Source organism: Podarcis melisellensis (assembly GCF_964234715.1).
Source record: "Podarcis melisellensis genome assembly, chromosome: 4".
NCBI classification, from domain to species: domain Eukaryota; kingdom Metazoa; phylum Chordata; class Lepidosauria; order Squamata; family Lacertidae; genus Podarcis; species Podarcis melisellensis.
In genome coordinates this window covers 95,316,744-95,341,691 of record NC_138531.1, presented here as the reverse complement: position 1 = coordinate 95,341,691, position 24,948 = coordinate 95,316,744, and the positions used below count along the sequence as shown (strand labels likewise).

The 24,948-nt window shown below is 45.1% G+C and overlaps 2 protein-coding genes across 4 annotated transcripts in view; one reads left to right on the top strand and one right to left on the bottom strand.

The window, feature by feature from the left end:
* Positions 1 to 17,456, top strand: part of MYO7A (myosin VIIA) — a 146,286-nt gene extending 128,830 nt beyond the window's left edge. Inside the window, 7 exon segments of the mRNA XM_081910242.1 lie at positions 96 to 183; positions 1,184 to 1,290; positions 3,936 to 4,121; positions 5,769 to 5,885; positions 7,677 to 7,760; positions 9,023 to 9,142; positions 16,659 to 17,456. Coding sequence (XP_081766368.1) covers positions 96 to 183; positions 1,184 to 1,290; positions 3,936 to 4,121; positions 5,769 to 5,885; positions 7,677 to 7,760; positions 9,023 to 9,142; positions 16,659 to 16,748 — 792 coding nt within the window. The 3' untranslated portion in view covers positions 16,749 to 17,456.
* A 338-nt stretch (positions 17,457 to 17,794) lies between these two features.
* The window catches only part of GDPD4 (glycerophosphodiester phosphodiesterase domain containing 4), a 37,594-nt gene continuing 30,440 nt past the window's right edge, over positions 17,795 to 24,948 (bottom strand). For all 3 annotated transcript variants that reach the window (XM_081909868.1, XM_081909869.1, XM_081909867.1), the window contains 4 exons: positions 24,760 to 24,907; positions 23,578 to 23,660; positions 20,875 to 20,957; positions 17,795 to 18,353 (listed from right to left, as the gene is read on the bottom strand). In XM_081909868.1, coding sequence (XP_081765994.1) covers positions 18,325 to 18,353; positions 20,875 to 20,957; positions 23,578 to 23,660; positions 24,760 to 24,907 — 343 coding nt within the window. In that variant the 3' untranslated portion in view covers positions 17,795 to 18,324. The remainder of the gene's footprint in view (positions 18,354 to 20,874; positions 20,958 to 23,577; positions 23,661 to 24,759; positions 24,908 to 24,948) is intronic.

Here is a 24,948-nt window from a genome sequence, read left to right as displayed (position 1 = left end):
CTTCCAAAGCCAGCATAAATCAGCAGCTGCGAATCGTTTGGCAAGTGGAATCGCAGGCCGCTTTGCCGTTGGTTCATTGCCATGTTTTCTTCCAGGTCATCAGCGTACCTGAAGGAGACTTCTTCTTTGACTTTGTCAGGCACCTGACAGATTGGATCAAGAAAGCCAGACCACCAAAAGATGGTAAATACCTGTATAACTGCTTGTGCCCTTTCATTTGGAGAGCACTTAATAATAACACCCTGAGGGAAACGTCAGTTTTCTTTTATTTATCACATTAAAATATATATATTTATATGCCATCTTTTCCTCAAAGGAGGTTAAAATGGTGTGCATGGTTCTCCGATTTTATCTCCACAACAACCCTGTGAGGTAGGTTAGGCTAAGAGTGAATAACTGGCCCAAGGTCTCCCAGTGAGCAACATGGCAGATTGGGATTCGAACCCTGATCTCCCAGGTCATAGGCCAACACTAACCACTACACTACACTAACATGACTGCCTACTCTTTTGAGGCTGGAACTAGAACCCTTCTCCCTGACGTACTAGTTTTCTATGTGCAGGGTGTGTGTAAAAAATGGAAGAGCATTTCTTCACCTCACTGTCCACCAATGGGGGAGAAATTCAGTTCAGGCCGCACTTAAAAGGCAAACGTGCCCATTTTGAAATTCCCAAAACAATTCACAGACCATCACCATTATTGCTATTGTGATTACAATTTGTATATTTCCCTTCACTCGCAGATCTCAGGGTGGTTTTCCAGATTTTATAGTGCAATTCTACAGCCAGGTAACATGAAGAAAAATGCAATGCATTGCAGCGGAGCGTGCACAAAAATGCATCAGATTAGACAAAATGCAGTGCAAAAATGCATTATATTTGCGGGGAGCGCTTGCAAAAATGGGAATATTTGGCACAACTGCATGCAAGGATGGGTATATTAGGGAAAGCTGCATGCATCAGATATACATATATTCACTGATGAATTTTCATGAGAACTTTGATTTTTAATGGCAAACTGATGACAACAGAGAAAAAGCAAAATGGTCTGGTTCACACATTCCTATCTGAAGTGGTCCACCCCAGGCCTCAGGGAGAATTAGTCGGTAGTTCCACATATAGTCTGCTGCCCTAGAATGCACAGCCATTTCCTAGCTTAATTTTGCAATGATTTCTTTGGGCAGGGATAGTGCCTTCTCTCACCTACCAAGTGTTCTTCATGAAAAAGCTGTGGACAAACACTGTGCCTGGAAAGGATTCGATGGCCGACTCCATATTCCACTATTATCAGGTATTCTTGTTGTTGTTTAGTCGTTTAGTCATGTCCGACTCTTCATGACCCCAAGGATCAGAGCACTCCAGGCACTCCTGTCTTCCACTGCCTCCCGCAGTTTGGTCAAACGCATGCTGGTAACTTCGAGAACACTGTCCAACCATCTCGTCCTCTGTCATCCCCTTCTCCTTGTGCCCTCCATCTTTCCCAACATCAGGGTTTTTTTCCAGGGAGTCTTCTTTTCTCATGAGGTGGCCTAAGTCTTGGAGCCTCAGCTTCAGGATCTGTCCTGCCAGTGAGCACTCAGGGCTGATTTCCTTCAGAATTGATCGGTTTGATCTTTTTGCAGTCTCCTCCAGCGCCATAATTCAAAAGCATCCATTCTTCGGCGATCATCCTTCTTTATGGTCCAGTTCTCACTTCCATACATCACTACTGGGAAAACCATAGCTTTAACTATATGGACCTTTGTTGACAGGGTGATGTCTCTGCTTTTTAAGATGCTGTCCAGGTTTGTCATTGCTTTTCTCCCAAGAAGCAGTCTAGGGGAGCAGAACCCCAGCCTCTCTGAGTTAGGAACAGCAACACCAAGGGAACTTGAAGCCCGGGGGGTGGGGTGGACAGACCCAAAGCAGGCAAGGCCTCCGAACATAGCTCAAAGCGAAAAGATGGTTAACAGGTGCATTTGCTGAGCACCTTTCAAGATGGCATCTTCCCCAGGAACTCCAGGAAAGATAACAACAAAAAGGACTCCATCAAGGCCGGCTCTATCGTTAGGTAAAGTGAGGCAGCTGCCTTGGGCAACCAATCCTGGGAGTCGGAGAACAGCAGTGAGCTGCGGGGTTGAATTTGGTTCCATTCACATTTTGACGCAAACCCGCCATTTTGCACATCCTGAAATGATATGCAAACTGTAATGTACCTATTATTGGGAATCTGCATGTCTCTGAGTACTGCGATGCTGTTCTCTAAGCAAAGCACACGTTTGCGGCAATAATGTACAAAAACGCATCGTATCAGTCGGGAATTGCTTGCCAGAAAAAGCTTATATTAAGCAAGATTTGCCTGCCAAAATGTGCATATGGAAAGAAATATGTACTTGAGGATGGAAAAATGAGAAACCGAAATTGACAGATTATGCATTTGCAGTCTCACATAAGCAACTGCGAAAGCAATGAGACAAAGGTCATGTTAACAGAAAAGTTAACTCTTGACCTCAGGCATCTACATTTAGGATCCTTTTAGAAGCAGCGAGGGAGAAGTAGCCTTCTGCAAAATGGCCAAAGCACAATTTGCTTCGTTCACTTTTTGTCAGAGGCAACAACAGACTCTTCCAGGCTTTTTGCAAGACACCATCCCTTGAACCCATCCAGAAACTATGAAAGAAAGATATACCGTATTTTTCGTTGTATAACATGCCCCCTTGTATAAGATGACCCCTGTTTTTTGGGACCGCAACAACAAAATTGCCCAAACTTGGTGAGGTTTTTTTTTGGGGGGGGAGACTGCCCAGAGTTGTTGACCTTTTCTGGGGGGGGGTCATGGCCGCCAATCGCTCTACAGCCTGCCCGCCACTGAAAACCGCACACATTGTTTGTACACTTGCTGCCAAAAGCCCACCTGCCCACTCAACGCAACCATAGCCGGTTGCATGCACGCCTTGCTGCTGCCGTAAATCAACTGCCCGGTTGCCGCAGCCAGTCACCAGCGGGCCTTGCCACAGCAACCAATCACACGCCCAACCGCCGCTGCCAATCTCCTGCTGGCCACTGCCACTGCGGTAAACAAAAATTGCCCTTTGCCCTTATGGAGTATCCAAGAGCCGATATAGAGTCCTTACCATATAGGTTCCCTATTGGTAGGAGAAAATAACAGAGGCCAACCAGAGAATATTGAGAAGCAAAGCAGCTAGTAAGCTTGATCTTTATTGAACTGTTGCAACAGGGTGCTCCCCTCACACACAGGAGGGAGGAGGAATCCAGAACAACAGCGCGCAAGGCCTTATATAGACTTTTGAAATTGCCACCCTGTAGATCAAGACCACCCCCAGAAACATCATACATACACCACAGAAAAGGTGGTCTAAAACAGAAATTTGAATGTTGTTTTTCTCCTGTCACTGTTTATCTCCTGTCTGGCAAGTTACTTGATTGGATATCCTGGGGAGCCTGGCCAGTCTTTTGTAAAGATAAATACTTAGTAATGATAAATACTTAGCTTCTGAGTCAGGTCACAGGCTCACACCCTATTCAAACACAGACATACCCTTAAGACAGGATTTGTGAAGGAAAAGACAATGGGGAGGCTTTTCCATTTTCCTTTGACCTTGTAGAGAAAACATTTGGTCTGCTTGGGACAGTTTGGGAATCTAAAATGGTTCCAGGTCGGTCTTCCTGTGCTGATCTATGTATGTGCTTGGTTGGTACACTTATGAACATTTAACATATATCTAAGACCTCAAAATTCCTATCACACCACCAATCGCCCGTCCCCCCTCTGCTATCCATGTGTAAGACGACCCGTAATTTTTGCCTATTGTTTCTAAGGGAAAAAATGTCGTCTTATACACGGAAGAATACGGTGCTCTCCATCTCTACGGGCAGAGCCGTCTTTTTTCCTGGTGTGGCTTTGCAAAATGCTCTGTCTCTCTTGCTCTGGTGCAGGAATTACCAAAGTACCTTCGCGGCTACCATAAATGCTCCAGGGAGGAAGTCCTGCAACTTGGGGCCCTCATCTATAGGGTGAAGTTTGAAGACGACAAGTCCTATTTCCCCACCATTCCCAAACTCCTCAAGGAGCTGGTGCCTGAGTCTCTCATTCGGCAGCTGTCTCCAGATGACTGGAAGAGGGTAGGTCTGCTCCAGCACCACCCACCCACCCCAATGTCCCAGTTGCACCCTTTTCACCCCACCTGCACGTCTTCAGCAGCACTGCCAGCTCCCAGATCGAAAAGGCGGATCTCTAATATCATTTAAATTGCTAACAGATTACTGTATTTTTTGCTCCATAGGACACACTTTTTCCCTCTTAAAAACTAAGGGGGGAGTCTGTGCGTCCTATGGAGCGAATGCATGGGGAGGCAGGCAGGAAAAGCCCCCAAGAGCTGCACACAAGCTTCGCGTGGCTCTTGCAAGCTTTTCCCCAGGAGGGAGAAAGGACCACCGCTCCCCGACCTGTTCTGGGGGCTGGGGTCAGTGGAAGCTTGGGCTTCCCCTGCCCCAGCCCCGCAGCTCAAAAGGAGAAGCCTGAAGCCCCCGGAGTGCAGCGCGAACTGACACTGTGCTCAGGGGGCTTCAGGCTGCTATTCTCAAGCCTTCGGAGAGCAGTGGGAGTTCCCGATGCGCTCCGGGGGCTTGCGGATAGCCGCCTGAAGCCTGGAGAGCAAGAGGGGTCAGTGCACATCGATCCCTCTTGCTCTCCAGGCTTCGCTTGGCTTCGCTGGAGAGGCGCAGCACAGTTTTCCCTCTCTGCCCAGCGCCCCTTCAGCGAAGCGGAGGAGAAATGGAAGGGGCTCCGTTTCTCCTGCCACTTCGCTGAAGGGGCGCGGAGCAGAGAGGGGGAGAATTTTTTTCCCCTGTTCTCCCCCTCGTATGGTCCGGTGCGTCCTATAGAGCGAAAAATACAGTATGTGGTTGGTGTCCTTGATTGCTTGTTCGGATGGAGGTAGAATTCAGTTCCATTTGCATTTAAATGCAAACATACCTAATTCTCACTTTTCTTTATTTAAAAATAATTTTTATTAATTTTTCATTCATGACATGCATGTCAAATCAAATCTTGCCACATCATAATACAAATCATAAAGCCAATTGTACGTTCCAAATTAAAAAAAAAAATTAGAAGGACTTCCCATGTTCTGGCTGATCAGGAGAATATATCTTTAACTTGTTCCTACTTTTCTCTCCATCTCATAGTTCCAATCTTAACCCCTTATCTTCATCACAATCACTGGTGTAGGACTTTCTATCATGTTTAACAAATCCGTATGTCTATTAACATGCAAGAGGCATTTTATTCTGTGTTGTTGTTCGTCGGTTGATTTTCAGCGCAGTCCCCCCCAATTCTCACTTTCTGATACGATACACAAATTGAAACACAGTCATCTTTTCAAATCAGCACTTTTGTTTTTTGTTTTTCCAGTGCAGTGAATCATAGAATCGTAGTATCTTAGAATGCTAAGGGACCCAAAGGGTCATCTAGTTGAACCCCCCGCAATGCAGGAATCACAACTGAATTAATATGTACAAAAATGCATATCCTAGGGTGAAATGTGCAAATAAATGCATATAAAATGCATTGTTTGTGGGCAATTGCTTTGCAAAAAGTGAACTTGAGGCAAAATTGCATTAAAATTATAAATTCACCCCAAAATGCTGGTGAATTTTCATGAGGACTTTAAAAAAACAAACGCAAATTGATGTGGAGGAAATGTAGGAAATTGAACTTCAAATTTAGAAGAATGAGAAACCGAAATATTTTTTACTCTTTCTGTGCAGTCCATTGTGGCCTATTTCAACAAGCACGCTGGCAAAACGAGAGAAGAAGCCAAGCTTGCCTTCCTGAAGATTGTATTCAAGTGGCCTACGTTTGGATCTGCTTTCTTCGAAGTGAAGGTGAATATGGGTGCTTCTTTATGTCATCTGGAGGGTCCAGGGATCTAGGGTGGGACAACGGGTATCAGAAATATTTGCTTGCTTGCTTGGTTCTTTTCGTGACAAAATCTGTATTCTTGCCTTTCGTTCATAATCCCCGGAGTGTGGTACAAATAACAAAAAATAATATATACACAGATAAATTGGTAGATCATTTAGGGTGGCAGCATCTACTCTTCGGAACTCCCTGCCTATTGAGATAAAGCAGGCCCTTTTTCACTGTACTCTTTTTCAGTGCGTACAAAAAACATTGACATTTAGACAAGCCTACCCTGATGCTTTCAAAGGGACGTGGGTGGCGCTGTGGGTTAAACCACAGAGCCTAGGACTTGCTGATCAGAAGGTCGGCGGTTCAAATCCCCGCGATGGGGTGAGCTCCCGTTGCTCGGTCCCTGCTCCTGCCAACCTAGCAGTTCAAAAGCACATCAAAGTGCAAGTAGATAAATAGGTACCGCTCCGGCAGGAAGGTAAACAGCGTTTCCGTGCGCTGCTCTGGTTTGCCATGTGGAGTTTGGAACTGACAAGGTTAAAACTCTGTGGTGTCCTGTATCTGGGAGGAGCTTAACGCAGAGAAGTGCGTCACAGTCTGTGTCACTGTGCAGACTTGCTTTTGCTTCTGCCTGAGACGCAGCTCAGCTCGGAGGCTGCGAGTGTGCTTTTGGAGCACAGAGAAATGTCGGAAGTTTCTGATGGGTTTACTGCTTTGTAAATAAACGCTTCTAGAGATAAGACTGAACTGTCTCTGGACTTGATTTATTCCTCATCTCACACGGACGCAGGACCGCTGCTACTCTGCTCTCCTGCCAGGTCAGCTCCCCAGCAGAGCCACGCAGGGAAGCCTGACTGGACGCAGGATTTATTTACCAAAATGCCAGAAGTGGCTTAGTCATGCTGGCCACATGACCCAGAAGTTGTCTGCGGACAAACGCCGGCTCCCTCGGCCAATAAAGCGAGATGAGCGCCACAACCCCAGAGTCGGTCATGACTGGACCTAATGGTCAGGGGTCCCTTTACCTTTACCTACCCTGATGCTTAGAGAGTGGAGGTGATGTTAATCAGCTTTCACTTGTGTATGTTTAAAAGTAGGGTTGGGATTTTTTTTCCCCCTTAGATTATACTGTTTTCTTGTTTGTAAACCACTTTGAGGTGTTTTCTTTCCTTTTGTTAACAATCAAGGGGTGTATAAATTTTATTAAATAAATAAATGAAACCCAATCAGTTACTAGACGGGCAGCCAGGGGTCCCCGATCTTTGAATTGTTGTATGTACCGAATTTTATTTATATGTACACACATACACATATACACACACACCACCCATCCCCAAGCCACTCTGGACAGCTCCCAAGAAAATATTAAAAACACAATAAAACATCAAACATTAAAAACTTCCCTCAACAGGGCTTCCTTCAGATGTCTTCTAAAAGTCAGATAGTTGTTTATTTCCTTGACATTTGATGGGAGGGTGTTCCACAGGGCGGGCACCACCACCGAGAAGGCCCTCTGCCATCCCACAGAACTGAAGCAGGCAGTGTCCTCCCAGCCAGAAAACAAGACAAAACATCTGCATGCACACGCCAAACAAATGAAACACAGACAAAAATGTTGGCATCACACAGTGAAAAAGCAACACACACAAAAACCCCTTACTTTAAAAAAAAAAATGAGAGGGGCAGGGTGATTGGCATGTGCATGTCATTCCCACCCCCCACCCCAGTCCTTTAACATGTCTCTACCTTTGCACTCCAAACAGCAAACAACTGATCCAAATTACCCAGAACTCCTCCTGATCGCCATCAACAAGCACGGCGTCAGCCTCATTGATCGCAAAACCAAGGTAAGGCAAGTCTTTCATGCAGCTTCCCTAAAGCTTCTCTGTCATCCATGCAAAGTATCAAGATTGACAGGTGTGTTGCCCTGCCCATCTGTCAAAGTCAGCCTACAGCCAAAAAGTTTCACCTACATGATGTAGATGATGAGATGGAACCTAAAGGCCTTTTCCCTGCACTCTATCGCTGACTTGTTGTTGTTTACTGGTTAAGTCGTGTCCGACTCTTTGTGACCCCCTGGACCAGAGCACACCAGGCACTCCTGTCTTCCACTGCCTCCCGCAGTTTGGTCAGACTCGTGTTTGTAGCTTCGAGAACACTGTCCCACCATCTCATCCTCTGTCGTCCCTTCTACTTGTGCCCTCCATCTTTCCCAACATCAGGGTCTTTTCCAGGGAGTCTTCTCTTCTCATGAGGTGGCCAAAGTCTTGGAGCCTCAGCTTCGGGATCTGTCCTTCCAGTGAGCACTCAGGGCTGATTTCCTTCAGAATGGAGAGGTTTGATCTTCTTGCAGTCCATGGGACTCTCCAGAGTCTCCTCCGGCACCAGAATTCAAAAGCATCCATTCTTCGGCGATCAGCCTTCTTTATGCTCCAGCTCTCACTTCCATACATCACTACTGGGAAAACCAGAGCTTTTACTATACGGACCTTTGTTGGCAAGGTGATGGCTCTACTTGCGCGCTTCAGTTTTTTGATCTTATATTCAGTTCAACGCATTTGTGCATCACTTTGTGATAGCTGCTTTTAAAGTCCCAAAAATTCATCAACCTTTTGGAATGTATTTCTCCTACAATGCACATTCTTGTATGCAATTTTCCCTAATGTCAGTTTCACCAATATATGCATTTTTATGCACATTTACACTGAAACTACCCAGGTTTGCACCCGGGGAGCTCACTTCAGTACTGCTAAGGCAGTGGTTTCACTTCACTGCCAGAGGTGCTTTCCATTGTGTCTCGAGACAGACAGATAGATGCCCACCAACCAATGCCTAATGTTCCCATATTTATATACTACTTTTGGCTAGAAAACAGCATCACAAAACCTGGAGAAATGTGAGTTTCACACGTCATTTCAGGAAGTGCAGATGAGCCGAATCATTTCCCCCCGGCCCTACCATTGAGTGTCCTGTCTAAGCCTCCCATGACCGTGTGTGGTGGATCCCTTGTTTCCATGGAGTTGCTGAAGGCTGAGTTGATGGAGTGGGGAGACAGGGTCCAGAGTCGGGTCTGTGGTGACACTCCTGACTTCCTTCCCCATGTCCCCAGGATATTCTCATCACGCACCCCTTCACAAAGATCTCCAACTGGAGCAGCGGCAACACCTATTTCCACATCACCATCGGCAACCTGGTGCGGGGGAGCAAGCTGCTCTGCGAGACTTCGCTGGTAAGTCACCCAAAATGCTTTCAGGAGCGCACAGTTCCCAAACGCGGAGGAAAATGGACCTTCAGACTGTGGAGCCTCTACATAGTTCCTCTAAGGCCTTGGCCATCCGCTGTTGGTCATGCTTTGTGGGCATTGAGTTGGCCTCCATGGGTTGAGTTTTAAAATGGCCGCCTGGTGCCATTGTGATGTCAGGTGACTGGCAGGTCAATGGCACCGCCTCCCGACCAAACCTGGTCCCCAAGGTGGTGGGGAGATGATGTGGAATGCTGGCCAGACCCACCCCACAAACCTAGTTTAGATACACTCATACCAATATAAGAAGAGCCCGCTGGATCAGGCCGGTGGCCAATCAACAACAACAACAACAACAATAATAATTTATTATTTATACCCTGCCCATCTGGCTGGGTTTCCCCAGCCACTCTGGGCGGCTTCCAACTGAATATTAAAAACAATGCAGCGTCAGACATTAAAAACTTCCCTAAGCAGGGCCACCTTCAGTTGTCTTTTAAAAGTAAAATACAGTGGTACCTCTGGATATGAATGGGATCTGTTCTGGAGCCCTGTTCACATCCTGAAGCGAACGTAACCTGCGTCTGCGCGTGCTCAGGTCGTGATTTGCCGCTTTTGCGCATATGCATGACATCATTTTGACCATCTGCACATGCGCGAGCGGCGAAACCCAGGGATTGTGGCACTCATCTCGCTTTATTGGCCGAGGGAGCCGGCATACAGCTTCCGGGTCATGTGGCCAGGATGACTAAGCCGCTTCTGGCGAACCAGAGCAGCGCCCCGAAACACCGTTTACCTTCCCGCTATTTATCTACTTGCACTTTGATGTGCATTCATACTGCTAGGTTGGCAGGAGCAGGGACCAAGCAACGGGAACTCACATCGTCACGGGGATTTGAACCGCCGACCTTCTGATTGGCAAATCCTAGGCTCTGTGGTTTAACCCACAGCGCCACCCGCGTCCCTTCTGTGCCCTTATTATCATCAGAGAAATGTTGGAGGGTATGGAGTTATGCAACCCCCAAGCCAAGGAGATCAGTAACTATACAACCTGAAGGCACACCTGTCTAGGGAAGGGTTTTTAAAAAAAGTTTATTATGTTTTATGGATCCTGGAAGCCGCCCAGAGTGACTGGGGCAACTCAGTCAGATGAGCAGAGTATAAATAATAAAATTATAATTAATATTATTAGGGGGCAGGTTGTCCCTATTTTCATCGGAGGAATGTTGGAGGATATGGATCGGTGCAAAATAGATTGCCCACTTCCTTGTAAGGCCACATTCCAGGCACGTTCAAGGAGAAACATCAACCAGGCCAAAGACTCGGGGTGTCAGACAGGGTGGTGGCTTGAGAATTTTGAGGGCCTACTTTTAAAGATAAGGAATTGAGAAATATGATTTTGCAAAAAAACAGAGAAAAAAGATTGTGCATTAATGGAAATTACATAATAATTTTCAAAGACATACCAATAAGAATATTGAAACGTAGAGATCCTTATAAAGTTCTTGTGCAAACGTTAAAGAAAAATAACATAGAGTTCAAATGGGAATTCCCGGAAGGGATCTCATTTATCTATAGGAGTAAAAGGCACAGGTTGACAAACCCAGAGGAAACGGGGAAATTTCTGAGGAAATATAAAGAATTGAGAACAGGAAAAGAAGAAGAAAAGGGAGAAGAAGCAGCGGGCGGTACGGAATCTGAGGAAGAAGTAGAAAACAGAGGAGGAGGGGAAGACGATCAGGAAGTGTAAGAAGGTAGTTCAAGTACAAAAAGGAGATAAACAGGATTAAACTTATTTACCATGGTATTAAAAATTATTAGCTGGAATATTAATGGGATGAATGACAAGAAAAAACGAAATAAAATTGAACAAACATTAAAAAAAGAAAACTCGGATATCATTTGTCTACAAGAGACACATATAGCAAAAAGACATAAAAGAGTTCTGATAAATAAAAGACTGGGAAATGAGTTTATCTCCTCTGATAAAGATAAAAAGAGAGGGGTGGTCATATATGTCAAAAGGCAAATTGAGGCACAACAAATTTTTAAGGATGAGGAGGGAAGTATTATGGGGGTTCAAATAAAGTGGCAAGGGGAAAATTTAATCATTATCGGGATATATGCTCCAAATGATAACAAGTCTGCCTTTTTTAAAAAACTAGAAGAAAAACTACTAGAGTACGTAGACCAGAAAATGATAATACTGGGGGACATGAACGGGGTGGTCTCCCTAGAAATGGATAGATTGAGAGAAGGAAGCGGCAAAGATGGAAAGTTACCCAGAACCTTCTTCTCATTAGTCAAGAATTGCAACCTGATTGATAGCTGGAGACTTAGACACCCGTTGGTAAAACAGTTCACGTATTACTCTGAACCCAATCAGTCGTTGTCCCGAATTGACCAGATCTGGACCTCAAATGAGTTAACTCCAAGAATTTTAAAGGTGGAAATCCAAGCTAAAACTTTATCTGACCACAATCCAATAAAACTAGAGCTGAAGGACCTGGAAGAAAGAACTTTCAGGTGGAGACTAAAAGATTATCTGTTGGATGACCAAGAAATGATAGGAAAAGCCCAGAAAAGGTTAATAGAATACTTTAAGGAAAATATGAACCAAGGTACTAAAATAAAGGTGGTATGGGACGCAAGCAAAGCTGTGATGAGGGGCTTCTTCATCCAGCAAAATGCGATTAAAAATAAAGGTAGAGAAAAATGGAAAAAAGAGATATTGAAACAGATAATGGAAAACGAACAAAAATTAATTCAAAAACCAAATAATCAGAGAGTGAAAGAGAATATTAAGGCATTGCAGTCTCAATTTGCGATGTTAATAAATAGAGAAGTAGAGTGGAATATTAAAAAACTGAGGCTGAAAAGTTTTGAATTTTCAAATAAATCTGGAAAATTGCTCGCATGGCAGATAAAAAAGAGGAAAGAACAGAGTACAATAAACAGAATAATAGTAGATGGAGAAGAGAAAACCAATCCCAAAGAAGTAAGGAAAGCATTTGTAGATTACTATAGTGGTCTATATAAAGATAGAGAGAGATTTAACCTGAGGAAAATAGAAAGATTCTTAAAGGACAAAAAGGTGCAAAAGATATCAGTAGAGAAAAAAGAACAACTGAATACCCCAATAGAGACGGAGGAAATAGAAAAAGCTATAAAAGAGCTAAAAAGAGGGAAAGCACCAGGCCCGGACGGATTTACGGCTAGCTATTATAAGGAAATGAAAGATGTACTACTATCTCCATTAAAAGAAGTGATAAACAACATTTTAAAAGAAAGAGAAATACCAGAGACTTGGAAAGAGGCATTCATAACACTAATTCCAAAGCAAGATGTAGATCTATCACAAGTCAAAAACTACAGGCCAATTTCATTGTTAAATATAGATTATAAAATTTATACAGGAATATTGGCAAATAGGATGAAGACTATACTGCTTGACTATATTCATGGAGATCAATCAGGATTTTTACCTGGGAGGCAGATGAAGGACAATATAAGAAATACAATAAATATTATAGAATATCTATCAGCTAAAAGTGACAAACAAGCTATATTGGTATTTGTGGACGCAGAAAAAGCGTTCGACAATACAAACTGGGATTTCTTATTAAAACAACTAGAACATATGGAGGTGGGTACAGAGTTTTTTAACGGCATAAAAGCAATTTACACCGAGCAAAAAGCGAAATTGATTATAAATAACGTGGCATCAGATGAAATAAAGATAGAGAAGGGGACGAGGCAGGGCTGCCCGTTATCCCCATTGTTGTTCATAACTGTTTTGGAAGTGTTATTAAACTCAATAAGACAAAATAAGAAGATAAGGGGGATAACAATTGGACGAAACGAATACAAAGTTAAAGCATTTGCGGATGATCTGTTAATAACATTAGAGGATCCGACAAACTCAATAAAAGAGGTTTTGGAAGAATTAGAACAATTTGGTACGGTGGCGGGTTTTAAGTTAAATAAAAGTAAGACTAAATTAGTGACAAAGAATATTGATCGAGGTATAATTGAAGAACTACAACAACAAACAGAGATAGAGGTGGCTAGAAAGGTGAAATATTTAGGAATATGGATAACCCCTAAAAATATAGAACTATTTAAGAATAATTATGAAGTGACATGGAAGGAGATCAAAAGGGATCTGATAACGTGGGGAAAACTGAAATTATCCTTTTGGGGTAGGATAGCCATAATTAAGATGAACGTATTACCAAGGTTGTTGTTTCTATTTCAGAATATCCCGATTATTAAGGGTACCGGGATATTTAAAGAGTGGCAAAGAGAGATCTCTAAGTACATATGGCAGGGTAAAAAACCAAGGATCCAGTTTAAATTATTGACAGAGGCAAAAGAAAGGGGAGGATTTGCACTCCCAGATTTGAAATTATATTACGAGGCAGCGTGCCTGTGTTGGATAAAATCATGGATAAAATTAGAAAATAAAGAATTACTGGATCTGGAAGGCCACGATAACAGATTTGGGTGGCACGCGTACCTATGTTATGAGAAGAAGAAGGTACATAAGGGATTCGGAAGCCACATATTTAGAGGTCCTCTAATAGAAGTCTGGGAGAGGAATAGACCGTTACTGGAACCAAAAATTCCGCATTGGATGTCCCTATTAGAAGCCACGAGTGTCAAAAAAGTTAATATGTATGATAAATGGATTACCTACGAGCAATTATTAACTAAAGAAGGGGGGAAGTGGAAACTAAAACCCTATGACCAAGTCAAGGAAAAGGTGTTTGATTGGTTCCACTATCTCCAAATTAACGAAGTAGTTAAGAAAGACATTAAAGACAGAGGATATGTAGAGAAAGAATCAAAATTCCAAACTGAGATAGTAAATAATGACTATAAAAGTTTATCAAAAATGTACAATCAGTTGTTAGAATGGAACCTGATAGATGAGGAAGTGAAGCCGGTAATGATTCACTGGGCAAGGGACTTCGGCTATAACATCTATTACGAAGAATGGGAGAAACTATGGAAGAAAAATCTCAAATTCACCGCATGTGTAACATTGAAGGAAAACTTAATGAAAATGTTTTATCGTTGGTATATTACGCCGGCGAAATTAGCAAAAATGTATAAAACATGCAATAAATGCTGGAAGTGCAGAGAAGAAGAGGGAACCTTCTACCACATGTGGTGGGACTGTAAAAAAGTTAAAGGTTTCTGGGAAGAGATATATATGGAAATGAAGAGTATTTTAAAATGTACTTTTGGGAAAAAACCAGAGGCCTTCTTATTAGGTTTGTCAGGAAAAGAGATTAAGAGTCAAGATTTCAAATTCTTCCAATATGCCACAACAGCGGCAAGAGTCCTACTTGCCCAAAATTGGAAACAACAGAAGATACCGACAATCGCAGAATGGAGGGAGAAATTACTAAACTATGCGGAACTAGATAAATTGACGGGGAAAGTTAGATACTTAAAAGATCAAAGGTTTATAGAAGATTGGGGGAAATTTGTGGACTATCTGGATAAACTAAGTCAGGGACAAATCACGCTAGGAGGGTTTAAAAGAACTCTGTGAGAAAAGCAAGATTATTGTCTAAAGGAAAAGGGTAGTAAAGAAGGAAATAATGTCAATAAATATTAAGAGATGCGAAAGTTGATGTGAAATAGATAACGGAAGATTCACGGAGAGGTCGAAGGAAGTCTTAAGTATGAATTTGTAGAATTACATGAAATTGTTTGTTTAATTTTATTTATGTTAAATCAATAAAAATTATGTTGCAAAAAAAAGAGAGAATTTTGAGGGCCAGCTGGGGAGGTCTGGGGGGCCACATCCAGAACCCCACCTTGATACCTGAGGTTGGAAAGAAGGATCCTACCCAAGGAGGCGGAGGAGAAATTATTATTATTATTATTATTATTATTATTATTATTATTATTCTGCTCATCTGGCTGGGTTTCCCCAGCCACTCTGGGCAGCTACCAAAAGAATATTAAAAACACGATAAAACACCAAACATTAAAAACTTCCTTAAACAGGGCTGCCTTGAGATGTCTTCTAAAAGTCAGATAGTTGTTTATTTCCTTGACATCTGATGGGAGGGCGTTCCACAGGGCAGGCGCCACCACCGAGAAGATCCTCTGCCTGGTTCCCTGTAACCTCACTTCTAGCAAGGAGGGAACCGCCAGACGGCCCTCGAAGCTGGACCTCAGTGTCTGGGCTGAACGATGGGGGTGGAGACGCTCCTTCAGGTATCCTGGGCCGAGGCCATTTTGTGGGAAGGTTTACTTTAGTACTTGATTACTAGATGTCACCGTTTCCCGGGGACAGTCCCCGGATTTAGAAATCAGTCCCTATACAAGATCCATGGAAGTTGAAAAGTGTCCCCGGATTCATTGAAAAAATCTGGTAACCTTACTTTAGCAGAGTTAAACAATCCCCTTTAGAAGTTTATGCAGTGATCAGCTTGTTGTTCTACTAGCAAAGATGCCTTCCTCGTTAAAAATCCCTTTGAATCCCTCTTAGAGAGTACACACACAAATCGGATACATGTTAATATAAAACTATTTTCCTCTCAGATTCATTCAGGTTTACAGAACCGTACCTGAAGGCAGGCTTAGGTTACATAACAAGCAAATAAACTATACCAGAGGGAAGTTGGTCCTGAGGCGACTGCAACTGAGCAGTTATCTTTCAAAACTACCAGCAACGGACAAACTGGTTGTCACAGCAACCGGTTAGAACATGGAGGCCATTAGTCCTCTGTCGGATTGCTGTACTTGACGGCACCTTTACATCCCACACATTTAGGGGTTTGAATTGTGCTCAGAAACATACTGGGGGGGTGCTGTCTGTCAGGAGCTCGTCCTACACTCGAGTAGGACCCTGGCAGAGACACATGCCTGACTGGCATGTTCTCTCCCTCCTGGTCGATCGTTCAGGTGCTTCAAAAGCTTTCTTCAGCCCGAACATCACAGCAACTGATGCCAACAGACATTGACACACTTAGGGATCCGCAGAGTTTGCGCATCCCGCGTGACAGACCTCAGGAACTCAGCATTTTGGCTAATCTACTTTATTTACATATTAACACACACGGAGCACTGCAACATGGCTCCCTCTCTCTCTAGCACCAGACAGCATTTGGTTTCTACCCAAATGCAATTCTGGTTTTAAACGCAGTATAAGGAGTCTCTATAGGAGTGTATTGTATTTTAAAATGGGGTTTCAGAGTTTTTAGAGGGTTTTGAATGTCTTATGTAGATTTTTCAGTTTCATTGTTCTGTATGGGACAATTACAATAAAGATATAGCGTATCGTATCGAATAAACCAAGGACAATAGTCCCACTTCATGGAACACAGTAACATAAACATCCTGTCTCCATCACTTTCCACTCTGTGGAGTCAAAACATACACCGTCATGTGAAAGACAACAATCCCATGACTGGAGTCACGGAGCAGGAATTCTAACACTATCAGGGTGTGTCAACCTTGTCCCTCTTGACTCTTCCCCCAGGGCTACAAGATGGATGACCTCCTGACGTCTTACATCAGCCAGATGTTGACGGCGATGAGCAAACAGAGGAGTACAAAAAGCAGCAAGTGAAGTGAGAGGCGCCACGGGCCTCTTGGCCTGGAGTTACTCTGTCAGCTGAGGACTGTGGGATACCCCTGCAGCTGGGGGAAGACCTTCTCCACCCACGTGTGGAAGATGAGCCGGACTCCTTCCGAAAGCATGTCAGACTCCGATTCCGAGGACTGTGGGCTGACGTCCCCTTCCAGCGAGGATGACTATCTGTGAGAACAGCCTTTGCGTCGCCTCCCCTTTCCTCTCCCCACTCCTGGATTTAAGCCTCAACGCATCTTCCGGCACCCTGAGGCTACAGCAAAACTCCGGCGTGGTTTTTTAAGAAAATTGGAACCAAAATGGCAGGACACGCCAAGGGCTGTGTGGAGGGGAAAGCTCCACGCTGCTTGTTTTAAGGCCTTTGAAACACATTACCGGCGACAAGATGGACCCGTGCCAGAAATGGAATGATCTCATAAAAATCTAGTGGATTCGGAGCTTTCATTCTTTCTCTTTCTTTTCGGAAGATGAGAAGCGAAAGACGTTTTTTGTTTGCTTGTTTTCAAAATGAAATGTAAAAGGCCGGGGAGAGGAAGCCCATTTCACGAAAGGAAACAAAAATAATAATAACCTGAAGGGCAAAAGCATAGATTGACTTGAGATGTAACGTACGCTGCAGGGGTGTGGGTGTGTGTGAAATGCTTAAATGTGCAATAGCTGGACTTATTTAAGGAGGTTTGGTTTTGACGGCTGTTTATTTCGTATTCCTTTTATTTATTTAACATAGTGGGTCGGGTGACTTTTCTCGGTTGGTAAGATTGTAGAGACTGTCATTCGAGGGGACTTCGAACAGAACTTCCTCCTACCTGAGGAAATTCAGTGGAAAGACCTGATCAGGAATATTTGGTCTGGTGGGTTGTTTGGCAAAGGCATTTTTCACGTTGTGCCCGGAATTTTCCAGTCTTGGGTCAAAGGAGAAGAGTCAGTGCTGAAAGCAGGATGCTGTAAATTCTGGTGATTCCAGAGCTACCCAGCATATCAAGGTACACCAAACTTTAGAAGTAAACAGAACGGGATTCAATGTGTGGAATTCACCTCCTTTATTTCTTAAGAAACTCATCTTTCTTATATATAGAAAAAAGTTAAAGTAATGATTAGGTTTGCAGCAGGGGGCATTATGGGGAAAAGACTGGCTGTAGACCCCTCTCCACTGAGCCAGCACAGCCCTACTTTTGTGGCACCTTGCAGCAGGAACCCCTCAATTTTCACTAGAAACACCCAACCAAAATGTCCGAAAGGTGGGTGCCTTTTTGCGATTCCAAAGAATGGTCCAGTGCCTTGTGCATGTGGACAAGATACAATCTACTTGAGCTTGATTCTGCATCTCCTAAGAAGTAGTCAGGGAAGAAAGGGAGAAAGATGGGGAATTGCTGGTCTACGGCGTAACGTCAGCTGTGCAAATCCAAGCACTGCTGGGCAGTCTCTCCCAACAATTCCAGTCGCCGTGCCGGGAGTGTCCTCATCCGTGAGGCTTCATAGAGAGCAAAGCTCTTGGATGAGAAAGAATCTTCTGTCTAGATGATTCTCTTCACTAAACAGCTGGCATGCGAGACTCTCAAGACACAATGGGCATCCTGTCGAGTTCTGAAAAAATATAAGGATGAAATATATCTCACCACTATATGCAGGGAATAGCCTGTAGACCAGTTCATAAATATTAGGAAAACCTGGTTGGTTTTGTACCATGGTGAATCTCAAGGTTTGTACACTTCTTCCTCCCCGCTGCTCTCGTATGCCAGAGGAGAATGGTTGCTTTCAAGTTTAAACTAACCAAGGTTCCGTGTGACGTGGAACAAGGTTCAGAAGCCTGTGGTTAGTTTAAAGCATGGTTTGAGAACAGCCAGGATCTGAAGCCATTTATTTTGTAGCTTGTTCTCACTAGCCATCATTTAAATGGCTCACAGGTCCCTGAATTCAGAGGTCATGGGGGAACTGTGGGTTGCTTAAAACCAGAAGCACAATCTTCTGATCCTATGTGCGTGAAAAGTGGTGAGGGGAGCTCACAAGCATAGAAGCCTGAAACAGTGGGATTATATTTACAAAATCCAGTCTTCGGGATGTATAAAATACAGTTCTCATAGTGTGGACAATCAAAATACAGTGGTACCTCGGGTTACATACGCTTCAGGTTACATACGCTTCAGGTTACAGACTCCGCTAACCCAGAAATAGTACCTCGGGTTAAGAACTTTGCTACAGGATGAGAACAGAAATCGTGCTCCGGCGACGCAGCAGCAGCAAGAGGCCCCATTAGCTAAAGTGGTGCTTCAGGTTAAGAACAGCTTCAGGTTAAGTATGGACCTCCGGTACGAATTAAGTACTTAACCTGAGGTACCACTGTATTTAGTCCATGAACTTTCGGCCAGAAATTGAACAACTGAGCAATTACATGTAGAAGCTTTGTGCGTGTGTGTGTGTGTAGATACAGATACCGATATATATTCCTGTACACATAAATATGAAATGTAATATATTGTAGCGTGTGACCACAATAGGTGCCCACGCCAAGTGCAGCACAAGGAATGGCAGGCAGGCCCAGGTGAATTGTTCAATGGGAGGTGCGCTTCATAAAGCGATTTTGGGAAACCACTGTTCACCTGCACCCTCCATCAAATGTCCCTGCATTTTAACAGGAGGCAGGCTTCACACCATAGGCACCATCTCCCCGGGCCTCTGGGTACACGAGCACCCACAAAATTTCCCATATAGGGGCTGGGCACCCACAAAACACAGAGGCGGGCATGCAGGAACCACACTCTATGGAAAGAGTGTGGAGCGGAAGAGGGAGCACAGAGTTGGAGGAAGAGAGAGAATGGCGTTCGGGAGGGAAGGGCAAGTCGACGTGCCACTGGAGCTTGCCCCCCACTATCATGTCATGACGCCACAGCGTGCGTCATGATGTCACGACATGTGCGTCATGACATCACAGTGTGGGCGGGCCACGCTGGGCACTCAGAGTGTGAGGCCAAAGTTGGCGCCATTGCGTTGTACAGCGGTTTAGCAAGCCGCACTGTGAAGCACCTCTCCGCTCCTTGAAAAGTCAGTGGGGCTTGGGGCAAGCTGTGGCGGAGAGCGGGGGTACAAAGCAAAGGGAGTATAGTCAGGTGTGGGGGACAGGGTAGGCAACTGGAGCAAGCAGGGGTATCAGGCCAGCGTGGTGTAGTGGTTAAGAGCGGTAGTCTCGTAATCTGGTGAACCGGGTTCGCGTCTCCGCTCCTCCACATGCAGCTGCTGGGTGACCTTGGGCCAGTCACATTTCTCTGAAGTCTCTCAGCCCCACTCACCTCACAGAGTGTTTGTTGTGGGGGAGGAAGGGAAAGGAGAATGTTAGCCGCTTTGAGACTCCTTTGGGTAGTGATAAAGCAGGATATCAAATCCAAACTACTACTCCTCCTCCTCTTATACTACGTGTGTGTGTGTGTGTGTGTGTACAAACAACGTATATCACATTCTCAGTCAAGTGCCCTTTGGAAAGCTCCCAAGCAGGACAGATTTTCCCTTGTTGGTGTGAGAATCTGCTGCATCACCTGCCCCTCGTGGTGAAACTTTGACCTGCAGTTTCCTGCCCTCTCGGCAAAGCAGTCCTTGTCTGGCTCCGTCCACCCAAGCAGGCCATTGAATGCTCCTGGACAGGAAGGAGACTGCAAGGGCTTCCTGTTCCACATAGGTCTTCACTGAGCAAAACGGCCTTCCATCTTCAGTTAAAGCAGGGGTCGGCAACGTGCGGCCCATGGGCCAGATGCGGCCCACAAAGACTATTTTACCGGCCCACGAGCCACCCGCAAACCGAGCCGCCCACTCGGCAAGTCCCCTGTGTGCTGCGCTAAAACAACGCGGCACGGGGACTCGCCGAGTGATGCCAGAAATGGCGTCTGTCCATGCGCAGATACCAGAAATTGCTTCTGCTCATGTCCAGACGCTGAAAATCGCTTCTGCGCAGGCATGATTTTCAGCGTTTGGGCATGTGCAGAAGCGATTAGGTGGCATGTGAAGGCGGAGAAGCTCTCCTTAAGAGCTGCGGCAAGTCGGTGCTGGATGGACAAATACTCTTGGCTGCTAGAAGGTTGTTTGCTGAGGGCACAACCCCAGAGAGGGCAAGGCTCACCTGTCTCAGGTGTGCTGCATGGACCATTATCAAAGGTCCCGTTGCTTTGAGCTTCGTAGGAGGTGTGTCCCACCTCTCTCCACCTGGGCGGGGGGGGGGAGAAAATATGCTATTATTCACAATCGATGAAACTCTCTCACACACACACCCCAACACTCACCTCCAAGTCTCTGTTTGCAATGGGTGGGTGGGTGTGCAAATATTGGCGTAAGGATTACTGGTGGGGGAGGGGAATATGTGAGCTGTGCTCTCTAAAAATAATTTCCTTTAATTGCATACATAGGGGCTCACATGTCAGTAGGGTTGGAGTCAATTGGGAGAAACTTGGAATCACTGAATTGTGGAATTGGAAAGGTCTCAAAGGGTAATCTAGTCCAATCCCCTGGCATCTAGCATAATAATAATAATAATAATAATAATAATAATAATAATAATAATAATAATAAATCTATACCATGCCCATCTGGCTGGGTTTCCCCAGCCACTCTGGGCGGCTCCCAACAGAATTTTAAAAACACAATAAAACATCAAACATTAAAAACTTCCCTAAACAGGGCTGCCTTCAGATGCCTTCCAAAAGTCAGATAGTTGTTTATTTCCTTGACATCTGATGGGAGGGCATTCCACAGGGCAGGCACCACCACCGAGAAGGCCTTCTGCTTGGTTCCCTGTAACCTCAATTCTCTCAGTGAGAGAACTGCCAAAAGGCCCTCGGAGCTGGACCTCAGTGTCCGGGCTGAACGATGGGGGTGGAGACGCTCCTTCAGATATACTGGACCGAGGCCGTTTAGGGCTTTAAAGGTCAGCGCCAACACTTTGAATTGTGCTCAGAAATGTACTGGGAGCCAATGCAGGTCTTTCAGGACTGGTGTTATGTGTTCTTGGTGGCCGCTCCCAGGAGGGGCAAGAGACCCAGCGAAGAGGTTTCCCCTCCAGTCCAGCTCTCAAGGAGATGATACTGTGGAATTAGTCCACTGGCTAGGGCCCTTAGGGGCAGGGCCATCTTTTCCATAGGCGCTAGGGGTGCAGGGGCACCAGGCTAAGAGTCCGGGGCCCAGGAGTTGAGCCCACCCATCGGTCGGAATGCTGCGGTGGGCTCTTTTTCTGAAATACTTTATTGTCACTTGTACAACTTGTATACAGTGAGATTACACGAGCACCCCCCACTCAGCTCTCTTAGTCTTAATTCCCCTCATTTACTGACACACACACACCAAACCCGAAAGTCAGTTGCCCTGTTGTTATCTTTTCATTCAGCAGCCTAACAGCCCACGGATAGAAGCTGTTCTTTACCTTGTTGGTGCGACTAATCCTGCTTCTATTATCTTCTGCCCGAGGGCAGGAGATCAAGAGAGTGCCATCCAGGGTGTGAATCATCCCTAGGAATTTTCCTCACACTCCTGAGGCAACGTTCTTCCGCTATTTCATCCAGCGAATTCACGGGACAGCCCATAATATCTTGTGCTGTATTCACCACCCTCTGTAGGCACTTCCTATCAGTTGATGTCAAACCAGTGTACCACACCGTGATGCAGTAGGAAAGGACACTTTCTATTGTGGACTGATAGAAGCAGACAGCTATGTGCCGCGAGTTTGGGGACGGCCGAGCCAGCGAGACGCTGAAGCCACTGGCCGGCTCTGCCATCTTGTGTGCCTGGGACTGGGCAAACTGGGGGGGGGCACCGGCCAGATCTTTGCACCCCAGCGCCGCATATTCTTAAGACAGCACTGTGCCAGCCAGGAGACCGCAGAACCTGCCCCTCCCCAAACCCCATAGCAACTTGGGGGGGGGCTACTGGGATGCCACCGGACCCAGAAGTGAGTTGAAACCCTAGCCCCAACCCATTGATGACACAGGACCAGCAGATGTCTCGGGAGGAATTGCAGAATCATAGAGAATCATAGAGAGAATCATAGAATCATAGAGTTGGAAGAGACCACAAGGGCCATCGAGTCCAACCCCCTGCCAAGCAGGAAACACCATCAGAGCACTCCTGACATATGGTTGTCAAGCCTCTGCTTAAAGACCTCCAAAGAAGGAGACTCCGCCACACTCCTTGGCAGCAAATTCCACTGTCGAACAGCTCTTACTGTCAGGAAGTTCTTCCTAATGTTTAGGTGGAATCTTCTTTCTTGTAGTTTGGATCCATTGCTCCGTGTCCGCTTCTCTGGAGCAGCAGAAAACAACCTTTCTCCCTCCTCTATGTGACATCCTTTTATATATTTGAACATGGCTATCATATCACCCCTTAACCTCCTCTTCTCCAGGCTAAACATGCCCAGCTCCCTTAGCCGTTCCTCATAAGGCATCGTTTCCAGGCCTTTGACCATTTTGGTTGCCCTCCTCTGGACACGTTCCAGAATCATAGAATTGTCGAGTTGGAAGGGACCTCTGAGGGTCATCTAGTCCAACGCCCTGCAATGCAGGAATCTCAACTATAGCATCCGGGACTGATGGGCATCCAACCTCTAGAGCAGTGTTTCTCAACTTGTGGGTCCACAGATGTTGTTGGACTACAACTCCCATCATTCCTAGCCAGCATGACCAGTGGTCAGAGAAGATGGGAGTTGTAGTCCAACAACATCTGGGGACCCACAGGTTGAGAACCGCTGCTCTAGAAGCTCCAGCTAAGGTTGGAGGCCTTGAGGAGGACTTGATTTTGTTGTCACACTGGGGGTGCATGGGGAGGGGGAAGTATTTACCAGTGAAAAGCGAATATGAGAAGGATGAAGAGGACCGCCAAGATGTCTGTCGCTATCCACATACTCCGGTACTCGCTGGGTGTCTGTAACAGAACAGGGGACAAACTGGAGTCACGCCTCAAGGTGAAACTGCAGAGAATGACAAGAAAGAAGGACCTGGGCCATTTGACAGTGAAACAGTTCGATGAAAATAGGGACGTCCTATCCGTACCCGCCAACATTTCTCCGGCGAAAATGGGGACGTCCTAAGGAAAAGTGGGGCATTCTGGGATCAAATCAGAAACCGGGACGGCTTCTGTAAATCTGGGCCTGTCTCTGGAAAATATGGGTGCTTGGAAGGTCTGGAGATGGGCAGTGAAAACTCACTCAAACCAACTCTCTTATAAATTATAGTCTGCCATAAGCGAACACATTTTTTAAGTACAGTGGTACCTTGGTTCTCAAACTTAATCCGTTCCGGAAGTCCGTTCCAAAACCAAAGCGTTCCAAAACCAAGGCACGCTTTCCCATAGAAAGCAATGCAAAACGAGTTAATCCATTCCAGACTTTGAAAAACAACCCCTAAAACAGCAACTTAACATGAATTTTACTACCTAACGAGACCATTGATCTATAAAATGAAAGCAATCATCAATGTGCTGTACTATAAAATAAATAAGACAGTATTGTAGATGATAAAAATTGCAATTAATTTTTTTTCTTCCCTGCACTGATGATAGTCATTGTTTGGATGGGGGGCTTTTATCCATTTCCACAGTCACACAATCAATCAATCAGTAGCTGAACTGGGTTCCAAACAGTCACAAAAACAAATTAACCGAAAAAGCCTCAAAAACAAAAACGCAAAATAAATAGCAAAAGCAAAAGTGCAAACTTAATCTGTTCTGGAAGTCCGTTTGACTTCTAAAATGTTCAAAAACCAAGGCGCAGCTTCTGATTGGTGCAGCCGCCCCTGAAACAAAAGCCAACAGCCGCATCAGATGTTCAGCTTCCGACAAATGTTCAAAAACCGGAACACTTATTTCTGGGTTTTTGGTGTTTGAGAATCAAGGCGTTTGAATACCAAGGTACCACTGCAAGGGTAGTCCAAATTTTGTGGCGTGCTGGTGTCTCAGTGGCTATCAACCACGACAAGTAGTCATGGTTCCCTTTCACTGACTGGGAGATGCTGTCTCCACTTACCAAGAGGAATAGAGGCCGCTGGAGGTTACCCAGGGTGTGGACAGCATTGGTGGTGACAGAATCGGCCCCAGAACACCATGCCAAGGAGAACAGCCATGGCTCGCTGACCACCCAGAGGTTGGTTGAGATGTTGGCTTTCGCGTATTCCCTGCCAAGTAAGCACAGGGGTTCCTCTTAGACCAGGGGGTT